The sequence below is a fragment of the Oryx dammah genome, unplaced genomic scaffold (genome assembly GCF_014754425.2).
Source record: "Oryx dammah isolate SB20612 unplaced genomic scaffold, SCBI_Odam_1.1 HiC_scaffold_26, whole genome shotgun sequence".
NCBI classification, from domain to species: domain Eukaryota; kingdom Metazoa; phylum Chordata; class Mammalia; order Artiodactyla; family Bovidae; genus Oryx; species Oryx dammah.
The window spans coordinates 93,312,719-93,338,271 of NW_024070210.1; the positions used below are offsets into that span (position 1 = coordinate 93,312,719).

General features: G+C 42.5%; 1 protein-coding gene across 1 annotated transcript in view; it reads right to left on the reverse strand.

Annotated features, from left to right (window-relative positions):
- The window catches only part of LOC120852605 (synaptic vesicle glycoprotein 2C), a 169,441-nt gene extending 156,873 nt beyond the window's left edge, over nt 1–12,568 (reverse strand). The window contains exon 1 of the mRNA XM_040225936.1: nt 11,893–12,568. Coding sequence (XP_040081870.1) covers nt 11,893–12,472 — 580 coding nt within the window. The 5' untranslated portion in view covers nt 12,473–12,568. The remainder of the gene's footprint in view (nt 1–11,892) is intronic.
- Nucleotides 12,569–25,553: the final 12,985 nt, after the last annotated feature.

Below are 25,553 nucleotides of genomic sequence, written 5' to 3' on the forward strand. Positions count from 1 at the left end.
CCTCTACCATTTCATCACTGCTTTTTGACTGTTAAATGGGAACAGTAAAATTCATTTTACTGTTAAATCTAGAGGTACCAGTAAGTGACACAGTTTTCAATCTGGAAATATAAATAAAATGAGATAGCAGCAAGCTAACCCAGTCTGCTCCTGGTTGGCCAATTTATCTCCTATAGACATTCCAGATATGATTATTGGCATGAGCTGATGCAGAAGGACTGGATAATGGCTACAAATTCACAATTATTTCTTTGCAGAAGATGAGTAATGTTTTTTCAGCTGTTCTAGTCTATAATATAATTATGTTATTAGCAGTATTATCCCAAACAAATAGACCACAGTACCTTATGAACAATTTTTAAACACCAATTTGTTTCCTTCTCTTTAAAAACATACATTAAAGCTCCATTTAGCAATTAATCTGACATCTGTCCTTTCCACTCTCCAAAACATTTTTCTCTCTGTCATTGCCAACGTCCTTGGTCTGTTATGACCACCTACTCCATCCTGAAACCCCCCTGCCCTGGGCCTCCAGGTAAGAGACTTTTCCTATCTTTCAAACCATTTATCTGATGCCTTTTCTCCTCTCCCCTCCTAAGGATTCATGAAAAGTCTGTGTTAGCCCCTCTCTGCCTCATGCCCGCCCCTTCAACACACACTCCTTCCCTGTATGCTCTGCATCTCTGTTCAAAGATGTCTTCATTGCTCAACTCTAGGGCCAGTTTCTGCATCAAGCCCCAGAACCTACTTCCAAATGCCTTCTTTTAGTTTCTCCTGAGCAGCCTAGTCGGCATTTCAAAGTCGACAAAACTTCACTGGGTACCGCTCGCCTGCCAGACTCTGTGCTATGGGTAGTCTGTGAACGAGACACTCAATTCTTGTACTTATAGTACAAGATAACTAAATTCATCTTCTTTCCTACACATGGGCTCCCCCCAACCTCCCCAACAACCCTGGAGCTCCAATTTGTTTAAAGCACTGCTTCGAACACAGCACCTGGGCATGAAGCCTCAGTACCTGTGATATATTCCTTTTCCCTGCTCCCACAGCTAGTGGGTTGTAAAGGGTCAGAAATCCTCTTGAAAAGACCTTCTCCGCTCTAGTCTCTCTGCCATCACCCACAGTCAGGCTCTTGACATGTATTGACTGCACAGTTCAAATGCATCTCGGCCACACCTCAATTCACTCCTCAGTCCAAACACCCAGTCTCCTAAAGCAGAGTTTGCACCTGGTCACTTCTCTGCTAACATGCCCCCGGTTCCCCCAGCTCCCCCCACACCAAATAAACTCCTGGAAACTTCTCCATGAACAGATAGGTCCCCAGCCACCCTTCCAATCGCTCCCCTCTGTGTATGTTCCACTTCAACAAAACTGAACATTTAATTTCCAATATTCAGTCCAAGGTCTCCATGCCGTGGTGCCTTGGCTCAGCCTGTGCTCCCTCCCAGAAACAGTCTTTTTCCACTTGCATCTCTGTGAGCCCAAATTCTAGCCACCATTCCAAGCCTGGCTCCGATACCACAGTCTTCTTAAGCCATTCCCTGTCCATGCCTCCCTCAAACGGGATCCATCTCTCAGTTCTCTGCTTCCTGTATCATTTCGATGTCTGTGTCTTGTGCCCTGGGTTTTGTCTGGTTGATCTTCATATCTGCCATGATAGAGGGCACGGCGCAACATCTTGGGAGAATCTAATATATGATGGATAAGCCCCTGTGAGTGTTCTTTCTGGGTGAGAACTGCTAAATTTTGAAAGGCGGCATTCCACAAAGACATCTCTAATCTATTAATTAGAAAAAAAAAGAGATAATGAAGTAAACAGACAGAGGGCTCTGAGAAGCCAACCGCCTCACATATACAATCTGCCTCCACTCCGGCATCTGTGTTTATGGATGAACTGACTCCCACAGCAGGATTTCTTTTCATCCCTGTTAGCAGTCTGGCTAACTCTTTCAGCTTTCAATCAGTTCTTCTGACACAGTAGCATTTTTAATATTTTTGACTTAACTAGATTCTGCTGAGAGAACTAAGCTACTCTCAGAAAAACTATTAAATTTTCTGTACATAAGAGGGGGAAAAAATCTGCAATCACATTATAAATTTATCACCATGACTCTGGCACTGAGACACTATTTCTACAAAGCAGAGTCACGCTGCGCCCTGCACATCTGGGGTCCCTTCTGGGATGCAGAGCTGTAAATGTGGTTAGGGACTGTCACGCCCCACACCATGCAGGAGAAAGACGAGCCTAAAGAAGCCAAATGCCCATCTCGGTGGGGGAAAAAGCAACTGCGCATCCTTCAGCTATTAATAAGACATTTACTTTTTTGAGAGAAAAAAAAACTTTCTTTCAAAAATGGCACATAAAGCTCCTTGTCCATGGATGTTACTGTTTACTCATGAATAAGGAAATCAGTCCCATTCCATCTACCCCTTCCATGGTTTGAAATCTTGATATCAGGTACAACCTTTGTATCACAGCTGTTGGGAATGCTCCTGCTTCTTGGTTGGGGGTGTCTACAACACAGCTACTCAACATGGAGTTTGGGACTAACACCTATGCCAGTATCACCTGGGAGCTTGTAAAAGTATCCCAGACCCCACTCCATACCTGCTCAAGCAAAACCTGCCTCCTCTGGTGACTTGTCTGCATTTTTATGTCTGAGAAGCAATGGTCAAGATCATGGTGCTTCTTCACGTGGACTAAGAATAACTTGAGGCGCTTAAAAAACATATACAGTTTCCAAGGGTCATCCCCTAGCACTGACTCCAAATGTCTGGGATCAGATATAATTCTGGTTAAATGAGATAATGAAATTAATATGACATATATGATGCCTGACAAACAGAAGGGAAAGAGCAAACTCTAAGCCCTCCTGTTATCACTACTACCAGTAAGGTTGTCAGATTCAGCAGATAAAACCACATGGTGATACGGGTAAATTTGTATTTCAGGTGAACAGATAAGTGATAAATATAAGTATATAGCAAATACACTACCCTTATGGCAGAAAGTGAAGAAGAACTAAAGAGCCTCTTGATGAAAGTGAAGGAAAAGAATGAAAAAGTTGGCTTAAAGCTCAACATTCAGAAAACAAAGATCATGGCATCTGGTCCCATCACTTCACGGCAATTAGATGGAGAAACAGTGGAAACAGTGTCAGACTTTATTTTTGGGGCTCCAAAATCACTGCAGATGGTGACCGCAGCCATGAAATTAAAAGACGCTTACTCCTTGGAAGAAAATCTATGACCAACCTAGATAGCATATTAAAAAGCAAAGACATTACTTTGCCAACAAAGGTCTAGTCAAGGCTATGGTTTTTCCAGTGGTCATGTATAGATGAGAGTTGGACAATAAAGAAAGCTGAGCACTGAAGAATTGATGCTTTTGCTGTGGTGCTGGAGAAGACTCTTGAGAGTCCCTTGGACTGCAAGGAGATCCAACCAGTCCATCCTAAAGGAGATCAGTCCTGGGTGTTCATTGGAAGGACTGATGTTGAAGCTGAAACTTCAATACTCTGGCCACCTGATGTGGCAAGCTGACTCATTGGAAAAGACCCTGATGCTGGGAAAGATTGAAGGCAGGAGGAGAAGGGGAAAACAGAGGGTGAGATGGTTGGATGGCATCACCAACTCAATGAACATGAGTTTGAGTAAACTCTAATGAATATTCAGGACTGATTTCTTTTAGGATTGACTGGTTGGATCTCCTTGCCGTCCAAGGGATTCTCAAGAGTCTTCTCCAACACCACAGTTCAGAAGCATCAATTCTTTGGCACTTAGCTTTCTTTATAGTCCAACTTTCACACCATACATGACTACTGGAAAAATGATAGCTCTGACTATATGGACCTTTGATGGCAAAGTAATGTCTCTGCTTTTTAATACACTATCTAGGTTTGACAGAGCTTTCCAAACTAGTGATCAAACCAGGGCCTTCTGCAAAGAAAGCACAGTCTTAACCACCTAACTGCGAGGGAAGTCGTGTGGATTATTTTTCATTATAGTTATTACAAGATTCTGAATACAGTTCCTCATGCTATACAGTCAGTCCTTGTTGTTTAGCTATTTTATATAGAATAGTATCTGTTGATCCAAAACTCTAGTTTATCTCTCTCTACTCCCCTCACTATCCCCTTTGATAACACTAGTTTGTTTTTAATGTCTGTGACTGTTTTGTAAATAAGTTCATGGGTATAATATTTTTAAAGATTCCACATATAAGTGATATCATATGATATTTGTCTTTCTCTGACTTACTTCAGGATTTCTTTTCATTACTTTTCCTCTCACGATCTTAAAGGCCAATAAGAAATCTCAAAGTGTAAGGTAAGAATGTCAATTTGCAAATATGTAGGTTGGGAATACTTACATCAGTGATTTATCAGACTAATTCTTTAAGATGAATGTAATCGTTTCCTATATTCTGGAGCTTCATACAGGAAACTTAGGTCCTGTAGAAGTTCTTGTTATGGAAGAATATTCGAGACATTAGATTTCCCATGAAAACATGGTGTTTAGAATTGGAACCTACAAGTCTGTATTACATGTATTTGGCTTGATCCAGAGATATTAGATGATCAACAGTCTGACTGCCTTATTTATACCAAAGTGCACAGTTAACAAATTCCCTAATCCGATAACACTTCACCGAGTTCTTCAGGGCCTTCCTGGTGAGTCCCAGACTGCATTAGGATATTAAAGCCAGAGGAACATTGGGGTACATGTGTCTCTTTCAATTCTGGTTTCCTCAGTGTGTATGCCCAGCAGTGGGATTGCTGGGTCATAAGGCAGTTCTATTGGCAATTTTTTAAGGAATCTCCACACTGTTCTCCATAGTGGCTGTACTAGTTTGCATTCCCACCAACAGTGTAGGAGGGTTCCCTTCTCTCCACACCCTCTCCAGCATTTATTGCTTGCAGATTTTTGGATCGCAGACATTCTGACTGGTGTGAAATGGTACCTCATTGTGGTTTTGATTTGCATTTCTCTAATAATGAGTGATGTTGAGCATCTTTTCATGTGTTTGTTAGCCATCCGTATGCACTGTTTATAATAGCCAGGACATGGAAACAACCTAGATGTCCATCAGCAGATGAATGGATAAGAAAGCTGTGGTACATATACACAATGGAGTATTACTCAGCCATTAGAAAGAATACATTTGAATCAGTTCTGATGAGATGGATGAAAATGGAGCCGATTATACAGAGTGAAGTAAGCCAAAAAGAAAAACACCAATACAGTATACTAACACATATATATGGAATTTAGAAAGATGGCAATGATGACCCTGTATGCAGGACAGCAAAAAAGACACAGATGTGTATAGCGGGCTTTTGGACTCAGAGGGAGAGGGAGAGGGTGAGATGATTTGGGAGAATGACATTGAAACATGTATAATATCATGTAAGAATCGAATTGCCAGTCTATGTCCGATGCAGGATATGGCATGCTTGGGGCTGGTATACGGGAATGACCCAGAGAAATGTTGTGGGGAGGGGGGTGGGAGGGGGGTTCATGTTTGGGAACGCATGTACACCCGTGGTGGATTCATGTCAATGTATGGCAAAAGCAATACAAAAAAAAAAAAAAGTATGCCTTGGATATAAAATAAAAATAAAAATAAAGCCAGAGGATTGGAATCCCCACCCAGGAGTAATCTAGGATGTAGGAATACAGGTGTTCAGCTGCAAGAATCAGCCTTCAGGTTCAAAGCTATATTGTGAGAAATCACCCTGGGACCTTCTGGGCATTTACTATCACACTTTCACAGCCCAGAATGTACTTACTGGTGAATTTCATGAATGTAACTCAGTTTCTCTTCTCTCCTGTCCTGTGGGCTCTGGATGGAGGAATCTTTTCAGGCTACTTGGTCCAACTCCATTTGTATACCAGAAACCTCTCTTTTCCCAGAAGGATGTGAAAGACCAGAGAGAATAAGACCCAGGAATATAATAGCAATGAATTATTGAGTCTTCTTTTCCAATTTGGCAATAATGAATCCAAATAAGATTTTGCTAGTGTTGGTGGACAGGATATTCTCTAGGAATCAATAAGTATTTAATTCCAATTAGAATCACTATGACAGCGAGAGGCTAAACAGAGCCAGAGGGCACAGCCACAGCAGAGATCGAACTTCCCTCTAAGACACAGAGGACAATGGCATTGAGCAGGCTGCAGAGCTGCTGATCCTGAAGCCTGCAGCACACACTTGCAGGGTACAAAGCTAAGGGTCTCAAATTTAGAGCACACCAGATGCCAAATGATCAAGCTCTTGGAATAAAGTTCAAAGAGGAAAAACTCTGCATCACTCTTTGTTATTAGCTGGGATATCCTGGTCCACCTGGCAGCGCTGGGCAAGGGCGATACACGCCCTGAAAAGACGCTCAGCACACAGGAACACAGTCACTACTCTCTGTCTGCAGTCCAGGGGCAAATAACAGTCAATGGGACTAAAAAAAGGGACTCTCAGAAACTTGAAGCTGTTCTTTTCTTTCCCCCAAAATACAAACATCCAGACATAAAGTGGCTTTAGAAATCTCAGCAGAGTTTTTCTTCTTTGGTTAATAATGAAAGGAATAAGGGAACAAATGGAGGGATGGAAAAAGAAATTAGGTATGTGTTCGGGTCATATTCATCCAGCCCAGGCTTTAAGGAAACTATTCTTGCTATAAGTGGTTAAAAAAAAATGAGAGAGAGAGAATTCTGTATGTTCCAAGGAATTCTACACCATCCAAATAAAAACTATAGATAAAGAGGTTAAAGAGATGCTTAAGGCTTCCCAGGGCTTCCCAGGTGGTTCAGTGGTAAAGAATTTGCCTGCCTATGCAGGAGATAAAGGTTTAATCCCTGGGACAGGAAGATCCCCTGGAGAAGGAAATGGAGCCCACTCTAGTATCCTTGCCTGGAAAATCCCAGACAGAGGAGCCTGGTGGGCCACAGTCCATGGCGTCGCTAAGACAATTTAATGACTAAACAACAGTCTGGCTTTGGCCTGCCTATACTATCAAAACTCTTGCTCTGAAAATCACCAAGGCATATGGAAATTAGGTTTTACAGTTGATAAAAGACAGAAGAAACCTATAGAGGAAGTTCAGTTATCACTTAGTTCAGGCTGAGTTCTCAAGTATGTCTTGGTTTAGAATATATTGTCTTCTATCTGTTTTGTACTCGTCAACACTTGGCCACGATAATGTTTTAGTACCTAAAAATTACTTTACTCTACCACCCTCAACCAGAAAGCAGGTGGCCCAACAACGATGAGGCTCCCTGCTTCCCCAGGTGGGTCTTCGGAGGAGACAGGACAGTCCAGAGGAAGAGCAGGAGGAAGGGGAGGCAGCGAGGTGCTTGCTGGGCTGTGATGGCTAGAGCGGGAAGGTGGCTGAGCCTGGTCGCGCTGTGAGTCTGAAACCGGCACACATCCCTCCCTGTCTGCTACTGCTACTGCTAAGTCACTTCAGTCGTGTCCGACTCTATGTGACTCCATAGACGGCAGCCCACCAGGCCCCCCCGTCCCTGGGATTCTCCAGGCAAGAACACTGGAGTGGGTTGCCATCTCCTTCTCCAATGCATGAAAGTGAAAAGTGAAAGGGAAGTTGCTCAGTCGTGTCCGACTCTTTGCGACCCCATGGACCGCAGCCCACCAGGCTCCTCTGTCCATGGGCTTTTCCAGGCAAGGGTACTGGAGTGGGGTGCCATCACCCTGTCTGGAGGCTTTCTTAGAACCCAAACTGGTCCTCAAGAGCTCTTGGACCAGAGGTAAGATGTGGTTGGGGAGGGCTTCCTGCGCACCCACTGTGAGACGCAGCCCTGTGCAGGGAGAATGCTGGATGCCTGTGGCCCCTGTGCCAGGGGGCTGGGAAGCTGGAGGGCACGCTGTCACTTCACCCCATACATGGGCTCGTCCCTTCAAACAAACGTGCTAGCCTGACACAGATCGGAAGAACCATTAGTGGCGGCCAAGATCTTCAAGGGCCAGACCCGAGGGGCGCGTTTCAACCTTTACAAGACTACTCCTCACCTACGAAGGAAGCACATCCCTTCCTTCTTCGAGCGACTCCCAGACCTGCCCTCTCTCGCGGCTGCGCCTTCTCCGTCTCCTCCGTGACATCTTCCTCACTGCCAGTGCCACAAACAGTCTTTGGCAGGAAACCGCCCTCTCCCTGGTGACGGTCTCGGGCAGCTTCACCTTAAATGAGATGGTTCTCGAAACACTCAGCGCTTCAGCCCACATGGTGGCAGGAACCCATCAGGCGCTCCTCTTGGGATGCCTCCCCCCAAATCTCAAAGTGATCGGTCTAAAACCAAACCGGGCTTCCCTGGTGGTCCAGTGGTTGCGAATCTGCCTGCCAGTGCAGGGGACGCAGGTCCGATCCCTGGTCTGGGAGGAGCCCGCAGGCTGTGGAGCCTGTGCCCTCGGGCCAAGGGGCTGCGCCTCCTGAAGCCTGAGCGCCTGAACCTGGAGCTTGGCGACAGAAGCCATGGCCACTGAGAACCACGTGCACCGCCCCTAGAGAAAGCCCACAGCAATGAACACCCGGCACAACCAAAATTAATAAATACATCTTTAAAATAAAATAGAAAAACAAACCCTTCTTCTCTCTCCTTCATGCTCAAACCTGTCATCTGCCTTACCTAACTTGATGAACTGCCTTCCTTCCACTAACTGTCCTGTTCCTTCTGTTCTAAACTACCAGTGACCCAACCCTTGCTGACTCTACCTCTGGACCAGCTCTCCGGTCCATGCCTTCCTTCCACTGCCTTAGTCAGGTCGGTTCCCCTCACAGGGTCTCCCTGCCTGAAGTCTCTTTATTTACACTTCTCTTCTGGTTATACACTTCTCTTCTTGGACTGCAAGGAGATCAAACCAGTCAATCCTAAAGGAAATCAGTCCTGAATATTCATTGGAAGGACTGATGCTGAAGTTCCAATACTTTGGCCACCTGATGCAAAAAGCAACTCATTAGAAAAGACCCGATGCTGGGAAAGATTGAAGGTGGGAGGAGAAGGGGATGACAGACGTTGAGATGGCTGGATGGAGTCACTGACTCAATGGACATGAGTTTGAGTAAGCTCTGGGAGATGGCGACGTACAGGGAAGCCTGACGTACTGCAGTCCATGGGGTCCCAAAGAGTTGGACATGACTGAGCAACTGAACAACAACTTCTGGCTACGGATATTTGTTTCCTTGACCTGGTGGTGCACAGACACTTGTCATCTCTCTATGCTAGACTATGACTTCTTTGGATACACAAACCTTGTTTTGTTTTTTGCTATTTCTCCTATGTTCCCATGTGGTTACATCATGCTGTGCACATAATAAGTACTCAATAAATAGACTTTGGCAACAGAAAATGAATTTTCTTAAAATGATGGTACTTATTTCCCCAAACAGCAGCTCATTAGATTAACCTCTTCTCAGTTAACAACGCTATATATGCACACAGACTGTACACACAAACACATGTACACAAGGGAGGCCCTTGATTATCTGGAAGTCAATCTTCTAGCAAACACAAAGGTAGGAGTTATCTCCTAAATAATTAAAACATAAATCGGTTAATATTTTTCATTCCTAGTTTTCCTTGAGTGAAATGACACAAGGCTTAGTGGCAAATGAGAAACAATTTTGCAAACCTTTCTCCTCCCAAAGGCCACTAAACATGGGTTGTGCGTCTTCCTGTCTTGCATTTTGATCCTATTGCTGTGATTTAGTGTGGTAATTATATTACAAAGCTATTATTTGCTGAAATGAAAATGGCAAAACAATTTACATGCTTGTCTAAAAAAAGACTGTGGTAGAATGCTATTGTCAGTAAAATTACAGTGGCAAAGTAACTGAAAGGCAAGTCTGGAAGGCGCAGTTGTGAACCCATCACAAAGTTTCTGCGGGGGACTCAGAGCACGGAGTGAAAGCATACACTCCTGGGGACACATTTTTAATTCACAAAAGCAGGCAGTGTTTATGGGGAGATGAAAATATCTGTGCTCCAACACTTCCCCAGGGTTATCTACACTTGTGAACGCCCCCTGGGGGTGTGTGACATCATCACGGTTTATGGGTTTACAGACCGATGAGAACACCATGTGGGCTACTGGGCCTCCTTCAGCACCAAGAAGGTAAAAGGGAAGCTCAGCTTCGATTTTTCTGCTTCCAATATAAAAGTGAGTATCATAACATGAAGTGACTGCTAGTCTATATTCAAGCCTGAAAGTATTAAATATTTGTGTATTAAAAGAGCTGTGTTTCTAAGGATCTGTTTTCTTAAAACATTCTGCTGATATATTCTGTTAGCAAAATCTTGATAAATATTTTAATGCCCAGTAGGTAGATTTACTCACCAAAGGAAAAAAATTAAATAAAATTAGAGTGCTATCTATGAAACAGATATGCTAAAATGATGAATTTGATGACTTTGGGCCTTCCTCCGACCCCTATTCTGTGTTTTGATAGGTGAACACTCAGATGAGTCCACCAACAAAACCCATGCAATCTATGCCCCTGTGCTCTCCCCTTCATCTCCCCCCAGACTGCATCTATGGGTCTGTCTCTTCCAGTTGAGCAATTAAAGAAACAAATGAGTAAGTCAGACACAGAAATACAAATATCACATTATATCACTTACACGTGGAATCTAAACAAGGGATACAAATGAACTTATTTACAAACCAGAAATGGACTCACAGACACAGAAAACAAACATATGGTTGCCAAAGGAGAAGGGAGGAGGAAGGGATAAATTAGGAGTATTAATATAATTATCATATTATTTATATATTATATATTATAAATTAGGAGTTACTTACTAAACCACAAAAAGATCTGTATACTTTTGTTTTTCAAATTTTCGTTTTAAAAAGTCTGTTGGAATCACACCAAGTATTCTTACTCTCTTCCACAGACTCTGAAACACATAAGGTTTACTATGTACACAAACATGTTCTCTGAGCAGAAGGGCTTGAAAGGTCTCATGATTTAATGTACCACGTGTCTGACGTGGACCTTAAGTTTTGGGGATAGTCTGCTGTGGGCATGCTTCTTGGCCTTCTAACTTTTCCTCCCAGAGGGAAGGTTAAATACAGCATTGTAACAATATGAATGAACCTTGTGTGCAGTATAACTTTAAAACAGAAGTCAAATTTGCTCTCCAGATACTTCATAGTGAGGTTATATGGTTTTAATTCTTACAATTTAAACATTAATATGATTTGAAATTGATTTTTAAGTCCTATGAGGAAAGGAAGCTTTTTCATTGTAGGCACAAAGGTACAAATTTGGAAAAAGAAAAAGTCATCTAAAGAAAATTCTATAAATAAGGGTAATTTTAAAAAACCAACAGACAAACATACACATAGATTATAGAAAAAAATGAGAATTCGCAGGGTCCCAAAATTGTTTAAACCACAATATTACACAAAAAATTTGGAATGTGAAATCACATTTACCAGAGTTTTGAAGAATTAACCTCTATATTTAGAAAAATGTCAGATAAGTGTCACGTAATAGCTTTATTAACTTCCAAGGGCATGTCTTTTGAAGTTAATTAAGGAGAACCTAATGCAACATTTATAACAGTGTAAGTTAAAAATATATTGCTCTAACTTACCTTGAAATGCATAAAAATAAAAGTGGGATTGATGGATAGATAGATAGGTGGCTAGGTGATAAAGAAAATAAAGTAAATGTTAACTATAGAATCTAAGTTAGAAATAGGTAGAAATCTATGGGTATCACTGCACCATTCTTTTGATTCCTTTGCATGTTTTAAATTGTTCAAATGTCGGGAACAAATGCAGGCCTCCATATGGAAAGGAGGTATTCAATTTGTTAACTGTCCTCAACAAATAGAGCAGTTTCAGAGTGTGTCTCTCTGCTGGGATGCACTCACCTAGCCATCCGGATCCCGAATTTGGTATGCACAGGTCTGTCTCAGCGCTTGGCAACACGAAGCCCACGACAAACACCTCCACACCGTCCGCCATCAGGGCCATGCCCAGAACAAAGAAAAGGGCCCACTGAAAGCGCCCATGGCCACACTCCTGGATTATCAGCTCGTACTGCTGGGCGAGCTCTTCCTCGTCCGCTTTCCTCTCCGACTCCAGCTCCTGGCGGTCCTTGTACTCATCGCCCTTGGGCTGCCCTACCGACACGATGCTGTCTTTCCCTTGGTCCATGTTGGGGATGCCCTGATACTCCCCTTCGTAGATTTCATCCTCTTCATCGTGACCCTCAGTAGCTTCACTGGAGCCTTCGTCATCATTGGCCTCTCCATCGTAGGTTTCCACTGGCGGATAAATGTCATCGTCCTCCTCCTCGTCTTGGAATCGGCTGTAGGACCTCTGGGTGTATTCATCCTGGGCCCGGTCCACTGCCTGATTCACCTTCTTTACGGTCTGTTTCTTCACCTCTCTGGCAATGTCCTTGGCACCCTTCATCAGTGAAGTCCTATCCTTATAAGAGTCTTCCATCTTATCTCAACTGATGGCCAGTGAGAAGGTGGGAATTTTTCACAGACTCTGGTCAGTGGTTCAGTCCTGACGGCATCATCCACTTCGAGTTCAGAATGGAACTGCAAAAGAAGAAGACCCACAGAAGATATTTATTGTTTGTTTCAATGCCTTTTCCACCATCTAGTTCTTGGTCTCTTTTCACTGACCCCACAGATTAACATACAGAATTAGCTTTTCCTTCCTTTTGAGCACACTGTTTGCTGGTTCTCTACTCAAGTGTCATCAGAACTTAGAGTATTTAGGGTTTTGCTATTATTATTACTGTTTCGTTTTTAAGGAACTCTGTCTCCTGGGTAACTTTGCATATAATGCACAAGCATTCCCCTGAAAATACAATGAAATATCTTGCACCTTTATAAGTACATTCAACATATTCTGAAAGTGCTAGAAAGACTCTGAGAAAAATAATATTGCTTGCAGGTATATACATATTCTGCAAAGGCAAACCCAGAATAATAAAAGAATCCAGTCTGACCTCATTTCCTCACAATGAAAAAGAAAAACAAAACTAAAAAGTGCAAGCAAGTATCCCTACATATAATGCTATCGGGTCATATTCAGGCACATCTCATTTTACTGTACTTTGCGTTATTGTACTTTGCAGATACTGCCTTTTCAACAAATTGAAGGTTCTGTGATAATCCTCAGTCAAGCAAATCTACCGGCACCATTTTTGCAACAACATTTGCCCATTTTGTTTCTCTGTTACATTTTGGAAATTTCTGTAATACTTCAAACTTTTAAATTATTATTGTATTTGTTATGTGATCTGTGACTAGGGGTCTTTGATGTTATTACCATGACTTTCTAAAAGCTCAAGTGATAGCATTTTTAGCAACAAAGTATTTTTAATTAAGGTATTATACATTATTCTTTTAGATATAACGCTATACCACAGGTAATCAATCACAGTATAATATAAACATAAATTTACAAGCACTGGGAAACCAAAAAATTTGCATGATTTGCTTTATTGCGATATTCACTTTACTGTGGTGGTCTGGAACCAAACCCGTCATATCTCTGAGTTATGCCTACAAATATTGATAAAACACACTTCCCTTCTACCTTTTTTGTATCTCCTTTCAATAAATGATAACAGAGACTCACACGGCACCGAAAACAGACAATGAGTATTTCCCCCCAGTACGGCAGTCATATCTGTAGCAAATTGGCAGGGTTTGTCAAATGACTTCACATACACTTTGATAGTCATTGAACTAAACACGTGGATTGTCCAGCAGGGATATGCCACTTCAGGATCCACCCCCAGGCCAGCAGAGACAGGTAAGCCAAATGTGGTATCCCTTCCCAACCTGCCCTGTAAGAACCCCAGGCTTTGTCCCCACCATCTTCATCTCTAATCCCTGTCTCACACATGCCGGTGCACACACTCCCTCCCGCCTTGTCTGACTGCAGTTATCTGCCTCCTTGGACACCAGAGTCAGCAGCCTCCCCTGACCCATCACTGGGTTTCTTTTCTCACGGACAGCGCCCCTCTGTCTCAGCTCATTACACTCGGGCTGACTTCTTTCACTTGTCTGCTGAGTTGTCCTCTCTGGTGGCCAATATCAAGCCCACCTTCTACAGAAATGATATGAAAGTAAAGTCATTCTCCTGCATCATTAATCTGCCAAGCCTTGGGCTGCAGCAGCATTCTACAACCTGATTTATATAATGGTCATTTTTACTTTGTTCTTTTGCATCCTGTGTGAAACACTTGGTAAGTGGCTATTACAAACATACATTTAAACTACTCATCCAGACATGACAAATAAACTTAGCAAAACAGACAAAAAGATGCTTCTTTATCAATGAATTGGGCATCATTACTACCAAATACCTACAAATGGCTAGTAGGCAAAACAGAAGCATGGCTCTGCTCAGGCCTGTATTTGGAAGATGAAAAAATGAAATGAACATAAATATATGATTATAAGGCTTTTTTTCCCAAATGTATTCATGAAGGATGTTCCTGTTTGTTCTCCCTTATCTTTCTTTTTTTTTTTTTTCGGAGAGCTGAGAGGTGAGGGAGAGGGAGAGATGGAAGGATACACGAGAGAGAAGATGCAAAGGGAGCGGGAAAAGAGGCTGAGGGTGGAGCACTCCGAAACTGAAGGAGCAGGCAGGAAAAGAGAGAAGGGAGAATGAGGATAAATGATGCTGGCAATGGAGACAGGTTTCCTACTTTTAAAACAAGACACAAAATTAAAACATGTCACACAGTAAGTAAAGCCAACTGGTCTACCATCCATAAATGGATGATTATATCAGACACAGCACATCAGCTGCTTCCTGGGCACAACAGCACCAAAAACACCATTAAAGGAAAACACTGGTGAGTGTGAAAGCAGAACCCAAGCCCCTGTAACATGCTACCCGTGAACAGCCTGCCTGTTAGTAATGGGAAGCTTCTACAATTGCTTCTTCTAATAAACAGTAATTAATGTGACTAAATGAAATCAACTCTGAATATTCATTGGAAGGACTGATGCTGAAGCTGAAGCTCTAATACTGTGGTCACCAAAGATTGAAGGCAAAAGGAGAAGGGGGTGGCAGAGCATGAGACGGTTAGACAGCATCACTGATTCGATGTACATGAATTTGCTCAAACTTCAGGAGACAGTGAAGGACAGAGGAGACTGGCATGCTCTGGTCCATGCAGTTGCAGAGTTGGACACAACTGAGCAATGGAACAGTAACAACAATAATGCATTACTCCAAACTAATACACATTTTAATTCATGATTAATGTCAGAAAGAATGGAAATATTTCATATTCATAACCACCCACACTACATGCAGAGTTGGTTGTAAACAACTAGATACATCTTCTGTTTCATATGTCTGAAAATGGTGATTCTCAAAAAAATCTTAAAATCATTTTTATTGAGATATAATTTACATTCAATAACATGCTCTATTTTTATGCATATTAAAAAAAATATAGTCCAAGAGAATCTGATGCTGTACACCATGTACTTATGTTTATTCTGGCAAGAAATGTTTGTTGAAAGGCTTCTTCAGCACGGGTTTGAAACCTCTGTCCTTTATATTAACAGTCTACAAAAAAAAGATCAGCATACTGAGCTCCAGATTTCAGTGGCCTGGAGCCAGGCTCTGGAGACAGCAGAAAGATTAGAAGATGGACATGGCCTTGTAGAAGCTCCACATACTGTGTAAAAACATCCACATTGCTACTTTATATAGCTTAGCCTTGTGAAGTAGTAATGATATTTGAAGGTAACCGGCATTAAAATGCACAAACCCCTATCTGCAGTGAGACAGCATTCTGAAAAAACGATTTTGGGAAAGAGAAGAACACAGTTTGAGCTGAAGGAATAGATACTGACCCACCATCCCAGCCTGTCCAGATTTTTGACAGCAGACTCTTGTTACTTAAGGATGCCTCTTCCTCTCCAAACTTCTGAACTTATGTGTATATTCCCACTCTTCAAGCGGCAGGTCAAGGCCACCTCTCTCGTGAAGTTTTTTCTTTTATTTTTTGCTTAAGCTATCACAGATTCCCAGTTCAGCATGCTTGGTTCCCTCCTGACATGGAATCATGTCTTCCTTGACGGTTACCCATGAATGCTGAAGCTCCAATACTTCGGCCACCTGATGAGAAGAGCTGAGTCATTAGAAAAGGCCCTGATGCTGGGAAAGATTGAGGGCAGAAGGAGATGGGGACAACAGAGGATGAGACGGTTGGACGGCAACACTGACTCAAAGGACATGAGTTTGAACAAGCTCCAGGAGACGGTGAAGGACAGGGAAGCCCGGTGTGCTGCAGTCCATAGGGTCACCAAGAACCAGACACGACTAAGCAAGAGAACAACAATGAATGCCACGGTCTTCCCTACTGGAGTGTCAGCTCCTTGAAAAGAGGAACCCAGTAAACTAGAACACTATAAAGCAGCGTTAATAAATGAGGACGCAAGCACCATAGCAGGGCCAGCTCTCTCATTTCCCACCTCATGAGGGAGTTGTCTGTCTTAGCAGACAACTCTCCCCAGAGTGCAAGTGGACCACCTAGGTGCTGTGAGAATAAAAAGTTCTACAGCCAAAGCAATTGGGAAATTTCTATTTCTGACTTCATATATTCTTTTCCAGGAGCACCACAGTGCAAAGCTTATTATAAAGAACTTTGTGTAAATGTGTTATCCAACCATTTCCCAAATCTTCCTAATAACAGAATGCCCCTATCCTCAAAATAGGGGATTAAAAAAAAAGCAGCCTTCATTATACACCATGAGCAATACTGCATTAAGATAAGTACCAAGATCCTTTAAAATTTTAATGTCTCTATTATGAAATATCATAAAACTCAGTAATTAGAGTTAATTGCGGGAAACAGGATAAAACCAGAAAGTCTACACTAAAATAACATTTTTAAAATGAAACAGTGTTTCTTTCAAGTTTATAAAAAACTGAAACTAAGTTTTCAAAAAGTAATCCTTATGATTTTTAAATAGACTATCTACAAAAATAGAGTATTTAGCATACCTGCATATTTTTGAAGTAATAAGTCCTTCAAAGAGCCAGAAAATTTTAAGTATATTTAATATTCCTTTTATGCAATTTTGACACAATAAATTTGCTCTATGAGGAACAGCTCTCCTAAGCCAGCATAAACTCACCTCAACAGTTGTCTATATCTCTACAAATTTCACAGCAGTGAAATCTAAAGACTTTAAACCAAATAACAAACCAGCTTATATACATGAATTTTTCTGAAGATCCTAGACCTCTTGTTGAAAGAATATTCTTGAGTCAAAGTGAGCAGTACTCTCTTGAGGAAGTATCTGGATTCAATTTAATGCAACAATATTCTTTTTGATTGCAAAACTAAAATACACAAGAAATAACTGGAAAATTCAGAAAAATGACAAAGAATAAAACAGTATGTATTTTTACAACCCAGAGATTCCTACTTTCAATCTTTAGGCCATGACGATGCCTGAGCTTGTAATTAACTTAAATCTTATGGTACACACGGACTTGAAGCCCTTCTCAGACTACTCTTTTAACTCTGACTCTTCAGCTATGAATTTTCCCCATTCACAGGGTTAGAATATCTTAAAGAGTAATAGGACTCCATTACATGTTTAGTAGTTCTTGGCTGGGAGCCTATCTTCTCAAATTTGAGAAGTAGTTCTCAAATCTCAATCTGGAATCACCAGGAAACCCCCAAGAACATTCAAGGAAACTGTGAGGTCAAAATAACTTTCATAAGAATAGAAAGATGTTATTGAACATTTTCACTCTCAGTTTTCCGTGAGTGTATAGTGGTATTTTCCAGAGGCAACAAGCTGTGTGATGACATCATTTCTCTGATGGTTAACAGCTTGTGTACTTGTAGTTTCTGGTGTTTTAAAAGTTTCACAGTTTTAGTTTCTTAATATGGTAAATATCAATAGATACAATCTACAAAAATGAACGTTCTTCAGTCTTTAATAATTTTTAAGTGTGAAAAAAGGGTCCTGAGGCCAGATCAGCAATTCATAACTCTGGTTCTATAGGAATCCTCTCCTGCTTGGACCTGAAGTTGTGGAGGCTTCCCTTTAGCGTTTGCCTGTCTGGTTTTCTCCTACAGGCTATGGCTCAGATGGTAAAGAATGTTCCTGCAATGTGGGAGACCAGGGTTTGATCCCTGGGGTGGGAAGATCCTCTGGAAAAGGGAATGGCTACCCACTTCAATATTATTGCCTGGTGAATTCCATGGACAGAGGAGTCTAGTGGGCTACAATCCATGTGGTCACAAAGAGTCAGATACAATTGGGCAACTAACACTTTCACTTTTCACTTTGAGCTTGCCTCTGCTAGAGCCCTATCAGGCTCACAATGATCTGAACTAATTTTTCAATGAGTAGTTCAGCTCTAAATTTCCATATTTGCAGAGATATGGAAGAATGTGGTAATGTGCATCACTGTGGTAGATCTTACTGGGAATTCCTGAGGTTAAAGAGATGCCTAGTTTTGATGATGTTTATATATATCACACTGTCCTTCAGAGAGGCTGTGGCCATGTACAAATTCTAAACACATGTAGGAAAGCTCCTATTTCTATGATTTTTGCCAAATTAGAGAAAACTGCTTTATCATTTTAAGTTGCATTTGATTACTAGTGAAATTAAACATCTCTTTGTGAAATCTTTATCCTTTGCCCATTGTTGTATTAAAGTTTTTAGTGAATTCAATGGTGGCCCCCAGAAAGATACAAAGAAGAACTGTACAAAAAAGATCTTAATGACCAAGATAACCACAATGGTGTGGTCACTTACCTAGAGTCAAACATCCTGGAGTGTGAAGTCAGGTGGGTCTTAGGAAGCATTACTACAAGCAAAGCTAGTAGAGGTGATGGAATTTCAGCTGAGCTATTTCAAATCCTAAAAGATGATGCTGTTAAAGTACTGCACTCAATATGTCAACAAATTTGGAAAACTCAGCAGTGGCCACAAGACTGGAAAAGGTCAGTTTCCACTCCAATCCCAAAGAAAAGCAATGCCAAAGAATGTTCAGATTACCACACAATTGTGCTCATCTCACATGCTTGCAAGGTAAATGCTCAAAATCCTGCAAGCTAGGCTTCAATAGTACGTGAACCAAGAACTTTCAGATGTACAAGCTGGATTTAGAAAAGGCAGAGAAACCAGAGATGAAATTGCCAACATCCACTGGGTCATAGAAAAAGCAAGGAAATTCTAGAAAAACATCTACTTTGCTTCCCTGACCACGCTAAAGCCTCTGACTGTGTGGGTCACAAGCCACTGCTGCTCACCAGGGCTCCCAGGCTCCCAGAGCAGCAGGAGCAGCGGCCACAGGTGGGGACCGGCAGGGAGCGGGCTCTGGGAGGGATGACGAGGGAAGAGGCTGGGGACAAATCGCCGAGGCTTTGAGATCACAGTGGGGACCTGAGGTTTTACTCTCAACGGGATGGGTTCAGAGTAGGAGGTCTAGATGAATATATCTTAAAAACACCCTGTTGGTTTTATTAAACACTGGGAATACCTTTTTTCTTTTACTGTATCTCTTCAGCCCCACTCTTTCACATCTGTTGTGATCTTTATTCTGACTACAGCCATTTGATCACGGATATGACGACTTCAAAATAAAAGCAGCATTAATTAGACGTCTTTGAAGACAGGTTTGAGGAAGGAGGAGGACAGCTGGAAGACAAGTTCCTCAGTACAGAGTCATCAAAGAGAAAAATTCAAGTCGTACATGTTCTATGTGTGTTTTAAGTTGCTTCAGTTATGTCTGACTCTTTGCAACTCTGTGGACTGTAGCCCACTGGGCTACTCTGTCCAAGGGGTTCTCTAGGCAAGAATACTGGAGTGGGTTGCCATGACCTTCTCCAGGGAATGTCCCCAACCCAGGGTTCGAACCTGTGTCTCTTGTGTCTCCTGCATTAGCAAGCAGGCTCTTAAGCACTAGCACCACCCGGGTTTAATAACAACCTGTGATCATTTACCCTTCTCCACATTCACTCACTCTCTCATCAGACTTATGACAAAATGAGACTAGTTTCAGTTTCCTCTGCTTGCCCATCACCGGAATTAGAAGAAAGAAAAAAAAAAAAGACCCAAGCAATTTATAAAAAAGTTTAAAATTGCATGTTTAAAAATTGGCTATAGAGCCAGTCAAATACTAGTGTCAGGTAATTACTTAGACAAAAAGATGAATCACATAAGAGAATCACATACACCATCTCCACAACATCTCTTGAGCAAATGGGTGTCCTAGGCAAATCAGAATGACCTAAATGGTTAGATATAAACAGTCACCTTTTTTGTGAGCCAAACACATACCTGGGTTCCCTGATAGCTCAGTTGGTAAAGAATCCGCCTGCAATGCAGGAGACCCGAGTTCGATTACTGGGTTGGGAAGATCCTATGGAGAAGGGAAAGGCTACCCACTCTAGTATTCTGGGGCTTCCCTGTGGCTCAGCTGGTAAAGAACCTGCCCCCCATGTGGGAGACCTGGGTTCGACCCCTGGGTTGGAAAGATCCTCTGGAGAAGGGAAAGGCTACCCACTCCAGTATTCTGGCCTGGAGAATTCCATAGACTGTATAGTCTATGGGGTCGCAAAGAGTCGGACACAACTAAGTGACTTACACTTTCACTTTCACCCTTGCACACTGGGTTCTAATACTGCTTTTGCCACTTACCACTTTTTGTGACACTAAGCATGTTATCTGTGTTCTTAACTCCTCAACTGCATTACCTGTAAGATGGGGAATAAAAATGCTGTTGGAGGGGATTAAACAAAATAACACCAAAAGGCAACACTTGGCCCATGGCACCTTCCCGGTCACTGCTGATTTACTTGGAATTAAAGAAGAATAAAACAATGTAATTTATAATATAAGTCACTGTCCAGCAGGAAGAACGCTGGCAATTTCCTGTTTTGAAAGGAAAAATGACCATTAAATGAAGGTTGGCCGCGCTCTTCTCCAGCCAGGAGCATGGGCTGGGGAGTCATCAGGGCCAGCAACTCTTTCAGAAAAGACTTGCCCTGGGTGTTTGTGGCTGTTGCTAAGACACACACTAAGGTTTCGCTGCAAGGAAAGCTCCAAAAAGAATGACTGTCATCCTGTCTCTTCTTGCCCTTTTTGAGCGAATCAGGCAATGTGATGAACATGTTTGCAGTCTTAATACAATTTAAAAGCAAGTCGGCCTCATTCACATTACACTGATAACAGCAAAACGCCCTCTCCTGGACCTCAGTTAGCTCACTTGGATGTCAGTAGGTGCAGGGGACAGACGCTGTTCCACCCAGGCTCGCACAGCACCCGCCTTAACGCCTGGAGATGACCCGTTTGCTCTTTCTGCCGTGCCCATGTTTTGCTTTATAAATGCTTCATTTTGCAGGGTCCCTTGGACACGTTGGGCAGCCTTAGTTTACTTCAGCACCTCCCTCCAAGCACAGGATGAAACTCCCAGGGCATTACCCCGAGGGACACTGTACTCACTGTTCCCGGGGCTCATGGTCTCCAGAAGAGAGACACCGGAGACATCCTCATCACCTTCACCCATGCTCTGTGGCACAAGGCAGGCACACTTTTGCAACCAACCAGGTGTTTTTTTTAATTTTTTTTTTTACAAAAAACAAAACCTTATCAACCAGGTATCTCGGTACACAAGTCTCCACAGCATGATTCACGAAGCAAGAGGCCTTGTCTATTCACTGACTCAGGGTTCCACGTTTGCCTCTTGGTACAAGGTACTGCCGCATGCTCAAGGCAGCCCCTGCAGAATGGGCACCCTTTTCTGTTGTCCAAAAAGCACCCTCTTATGTGGTCACTGGGGAAAAGAGTTGCTCAATTAATTCACACACAACATTGTAAATAAGTAGCTATGGAGTTTCTCTTTGAATTCCTTGGTTCAAGGAAATATGTAAATTGTGGAATTTGGGTGGATAAGTTAGATACTGGGGGAAAGGAGGAGTTCTTGATCTAATCCTCCCAAGTGAGCTAACTGAATTTCCAACCAATGTATGAGAACAGATATGGGCCCAAAGCAACAGTCACAGGAAAAGTCAGAATTCATCCATCCACCCATCAGACCACTAGGTCTTTAAACAAAGAATCTGTGGTTTGGTTCGTCTCTTAATCTTGGTGCCCAAAGCAATCTTGGACACTCACTTGTTCACTGCAACCAATAGCTATTTCTCACGTGCTCAACAGAAGAGTCCAGACTCTCCCTAGACTCTGCATACAGAAACGAAAGGCACAGCTCCTCACCATCAAGGAATATGGCCAACAATCAAACATAAGTGGCTTACAATGTGATAAAAGCTATATGCTGCCACACGGTATTATGATATTATGATATATTGAAAGGCTGTTGCTGAACCACGAAAAGATGCCGGGATTCTTGGCCTCCAGAGAAGAATTCAATCTGGGGCCAGAGAAGAGGCTTGATAGCTCAGAGCTTTTGTGTAATAAAGTTTTATTAAAGTATAAAGGAGACAGAGAAAGCTTCTGACATAGGCATCAGAAGAGGGCAGAAAGAGTACCCCCTTGCTAGTGTTAGCAATGGAGTTATATACTCTCTATTGCTTCCCTGGTAGCTCAGAGGTTAAAACATCTGCCTGGAATGCAGGAGACCGAGGTTCGATCCCTGGGTCGGGAAGATCCCCTGGAGAAGGAAATGGCAACCCACTCCAGTACTGTTACCTGCAGAATTCCATGGAGGGAGGAGCCTGGTAGGCTACAGTCCATGGGGTAGCAAAGAGTCAGACACGACTGAGCAAATCTCCACGTATATACTGTCAAATTAGTTATTATAGTGAATCAAAAGAATGTCTGGAGGTTGTAAAGACCTCACTAGACCTACTCCCATAATTTACATTTTAAGATAACAGGATTAGCCAAAGGTTTTTTCCAGAGACTGTCCTCAAGCAGGATACATTATTGTTATATAACCCTAAGGAATGTAGAGGGAAAAAAATGTTTGTCCTTTCTTTCTCTTTGAGAATTCCAGACCTCTCTCTTCTTGGGCACCCCTAGACTTCTTATCAACCTGCCTAGGAAATGACTCTCTCAGTTTTATAATATTATGGGATAGAGCAGGGTCTAAACTGAGTTAACCAGGCGAAAGATGGACAAGTACAGCATTCACAGACCAAGGACTCACCCGACCAAAGGCCATACTATGAACTCATTATATGCTGAAATTAAAAAAAAAAAAACACACAGAAAGATGTAGTGAGGGCCTTTTGTACACCCGCATGTGTGTGCAGAATACAGGTGCAGGTGTGCAAACAAAAATAACAAATACAAGTAAAAGCAAAAATGGATTTCCAGTACCTCCTGTCACGCCTCTAAGGCCAACAGTCAAATTCAACCTTGACTGTACTTGCTCAAATTAAAATGCTTAGTTTCCTCCACTAGCCTTTGGATGCCTCACATCTTCAACATTGTTACCCACTACAAATTAGCACAGGGAGGGAGGTATAAGAGTACTTTCATGATTGACAGAAATATATGATCAACACCTGTTTATACACGTTTCCCAAAATGCATTCCAAGAGCTATTAAAAAGCGTTCCTCCAAAAGAGATTTTATGGACGAGTAAGACGAGGTTAGTCACTTCCCTCCACTGCCTGTCACCTGACTCCAGCCAAAATCCCATCACACCTGGACACTGTAATTGCTTCCTTGCCAGTATTCCTGGTTCTACTTTTGCCCTTTAGAGGCTCTTCTCCACAGAGCAGCCAGAGAAATCCTTTCCAAAAGTAGGGCAGGAATAGCACTTCCACACCAAGAACCCCCAAGGGCTTCCTCCTTACTTCCTTTATTTCTACACAGCCAGGCCTGCCTCCCCTCTGGCCTCATCTTCCATTTACTTCCTTTCCTCCACCCAGTCTGCTCCAACAAGCCAGGCACTCTTCTGCCTCAGGGCCTTTGCACTTGCTAGTCTCTCTGCTTGGAATACTACAACCTCCCCATCCATCCTATCTCATCATAGATGTCACCTCCATGTAGAGCTGCACACGTACTAAGACAGTGCCCCCACATCACCATGTTCCGACCTTTATGCTGTTTTTCTTACCATCTATCACCACCTAACAATATACTATATATTTTTTATTTGCTTATTGTCTGGCTCTCCTCCAAAACTATAATCTCCATGAGAAAAGGGTCTTTTTCAGTTTTGTTCTGGCTCAATTCCCAGCATGTAGAAGAATGTCTGGCACATTCCAAAATTATTTGTTAAATCAACGAACGGAACACTAAATGAAACAGAAGTGAATTTCATTGTTGTTGTTTTTACAGACCTTCTCAGAGCCTTTGCTTGGCTGGCACACAGTGTGCATTCTCCCTCCAATAAGAGGAAAGAGCATGTCTGACCCTGCTGCCCCAAATGCTACCGAAGAAGCATACTCAAGACTAGTCTTGGGGAACCCTCTTCAGGGGTGAGACACATCTGGAAAGAAAATATTTTTTTCTGGTGTTGCCAAAGGGAGAAGGCTCCCTTGAGAAAAACAGAGAGGTCTTTTCTTGCTCTCAAATGCAATTTCCACAGCACAGAAGCAAGATGAACACAATGGCTTCTCAGCAGGATTCCAAGAAAGCAAATTAATTTCCATGTCTCTTGGTCTAATCTCGGGAAGGCAAGTTAGTCTGATATTCTTGCTGGGCCGTGTTCTGCTGTTCACACGGCCTATGTGGTCAGCGGAAAGATGCTTACCTTGGTCTTCTAGCCTCCATCAGCAGCGATGGAATCTAATTATAACAGTCCCACAGGCCACACTTCAAATGGAGCTACACTGCTGGAAATATTCAAGGTGGAGGGAGATGGGCAAAATACCTTTCCTTTCTAGAAAAGTGCCTCACTCTACCCTCTCTCACTCTCATTCACGTAATTCACAGGTAGTGATTTTAAGTCTTCAACTTTTTTAAAAAAAATTTTAAATTAAAACCAAACATTTTTGGCTGTGCTGCACAGCATGTGGGATCTTAGTTCCCCACCAGGGACGGAACACACACCCCTGTATTGGAAGCTTGGAGTCTTAACCACTGGGCCATCAGGAAAGTCCAAGGCCTCAACATTCAATCGTCACCTTCTAGTCATAAGGAAATCACATGTGATTCTTTTAAGAAAGAGAGGTCTAAATTCTTAAGAACAGGTCTAGATAAAAAAAAGAGAGTTAGTTGAAAGAACGTATCATTTAAAGGGCCAGTAAAGAAAGAACTCCCAGGCCATGGTAACATAAGGAGACTTGTGAGTGCCTGTGGCATACAGAAGCGGAGGGGTGGGAGAAGGGTGCAAGAGAGGGGTGAGGTGGGGACCCAGGAGGAGGGCTTGCAGCCTCTTCCTTCTGGATTCACGCCCTGCTGGGGCTCCAACCCCACACAACTAGCTGGAATCCAGGGCACACTGAACTCACAAAGGGCCGGGACAGGAGGAGGAGGGAAGAGTCATTCCACTCACCTGTTTGAAGGCACGAAGGGCTAAGGCTGAGCGTGGACTTTACCTTCCAGTGGATTTTAAATCAATGCCAGTAGGTGCGTGAACCAGATTTTGAAAG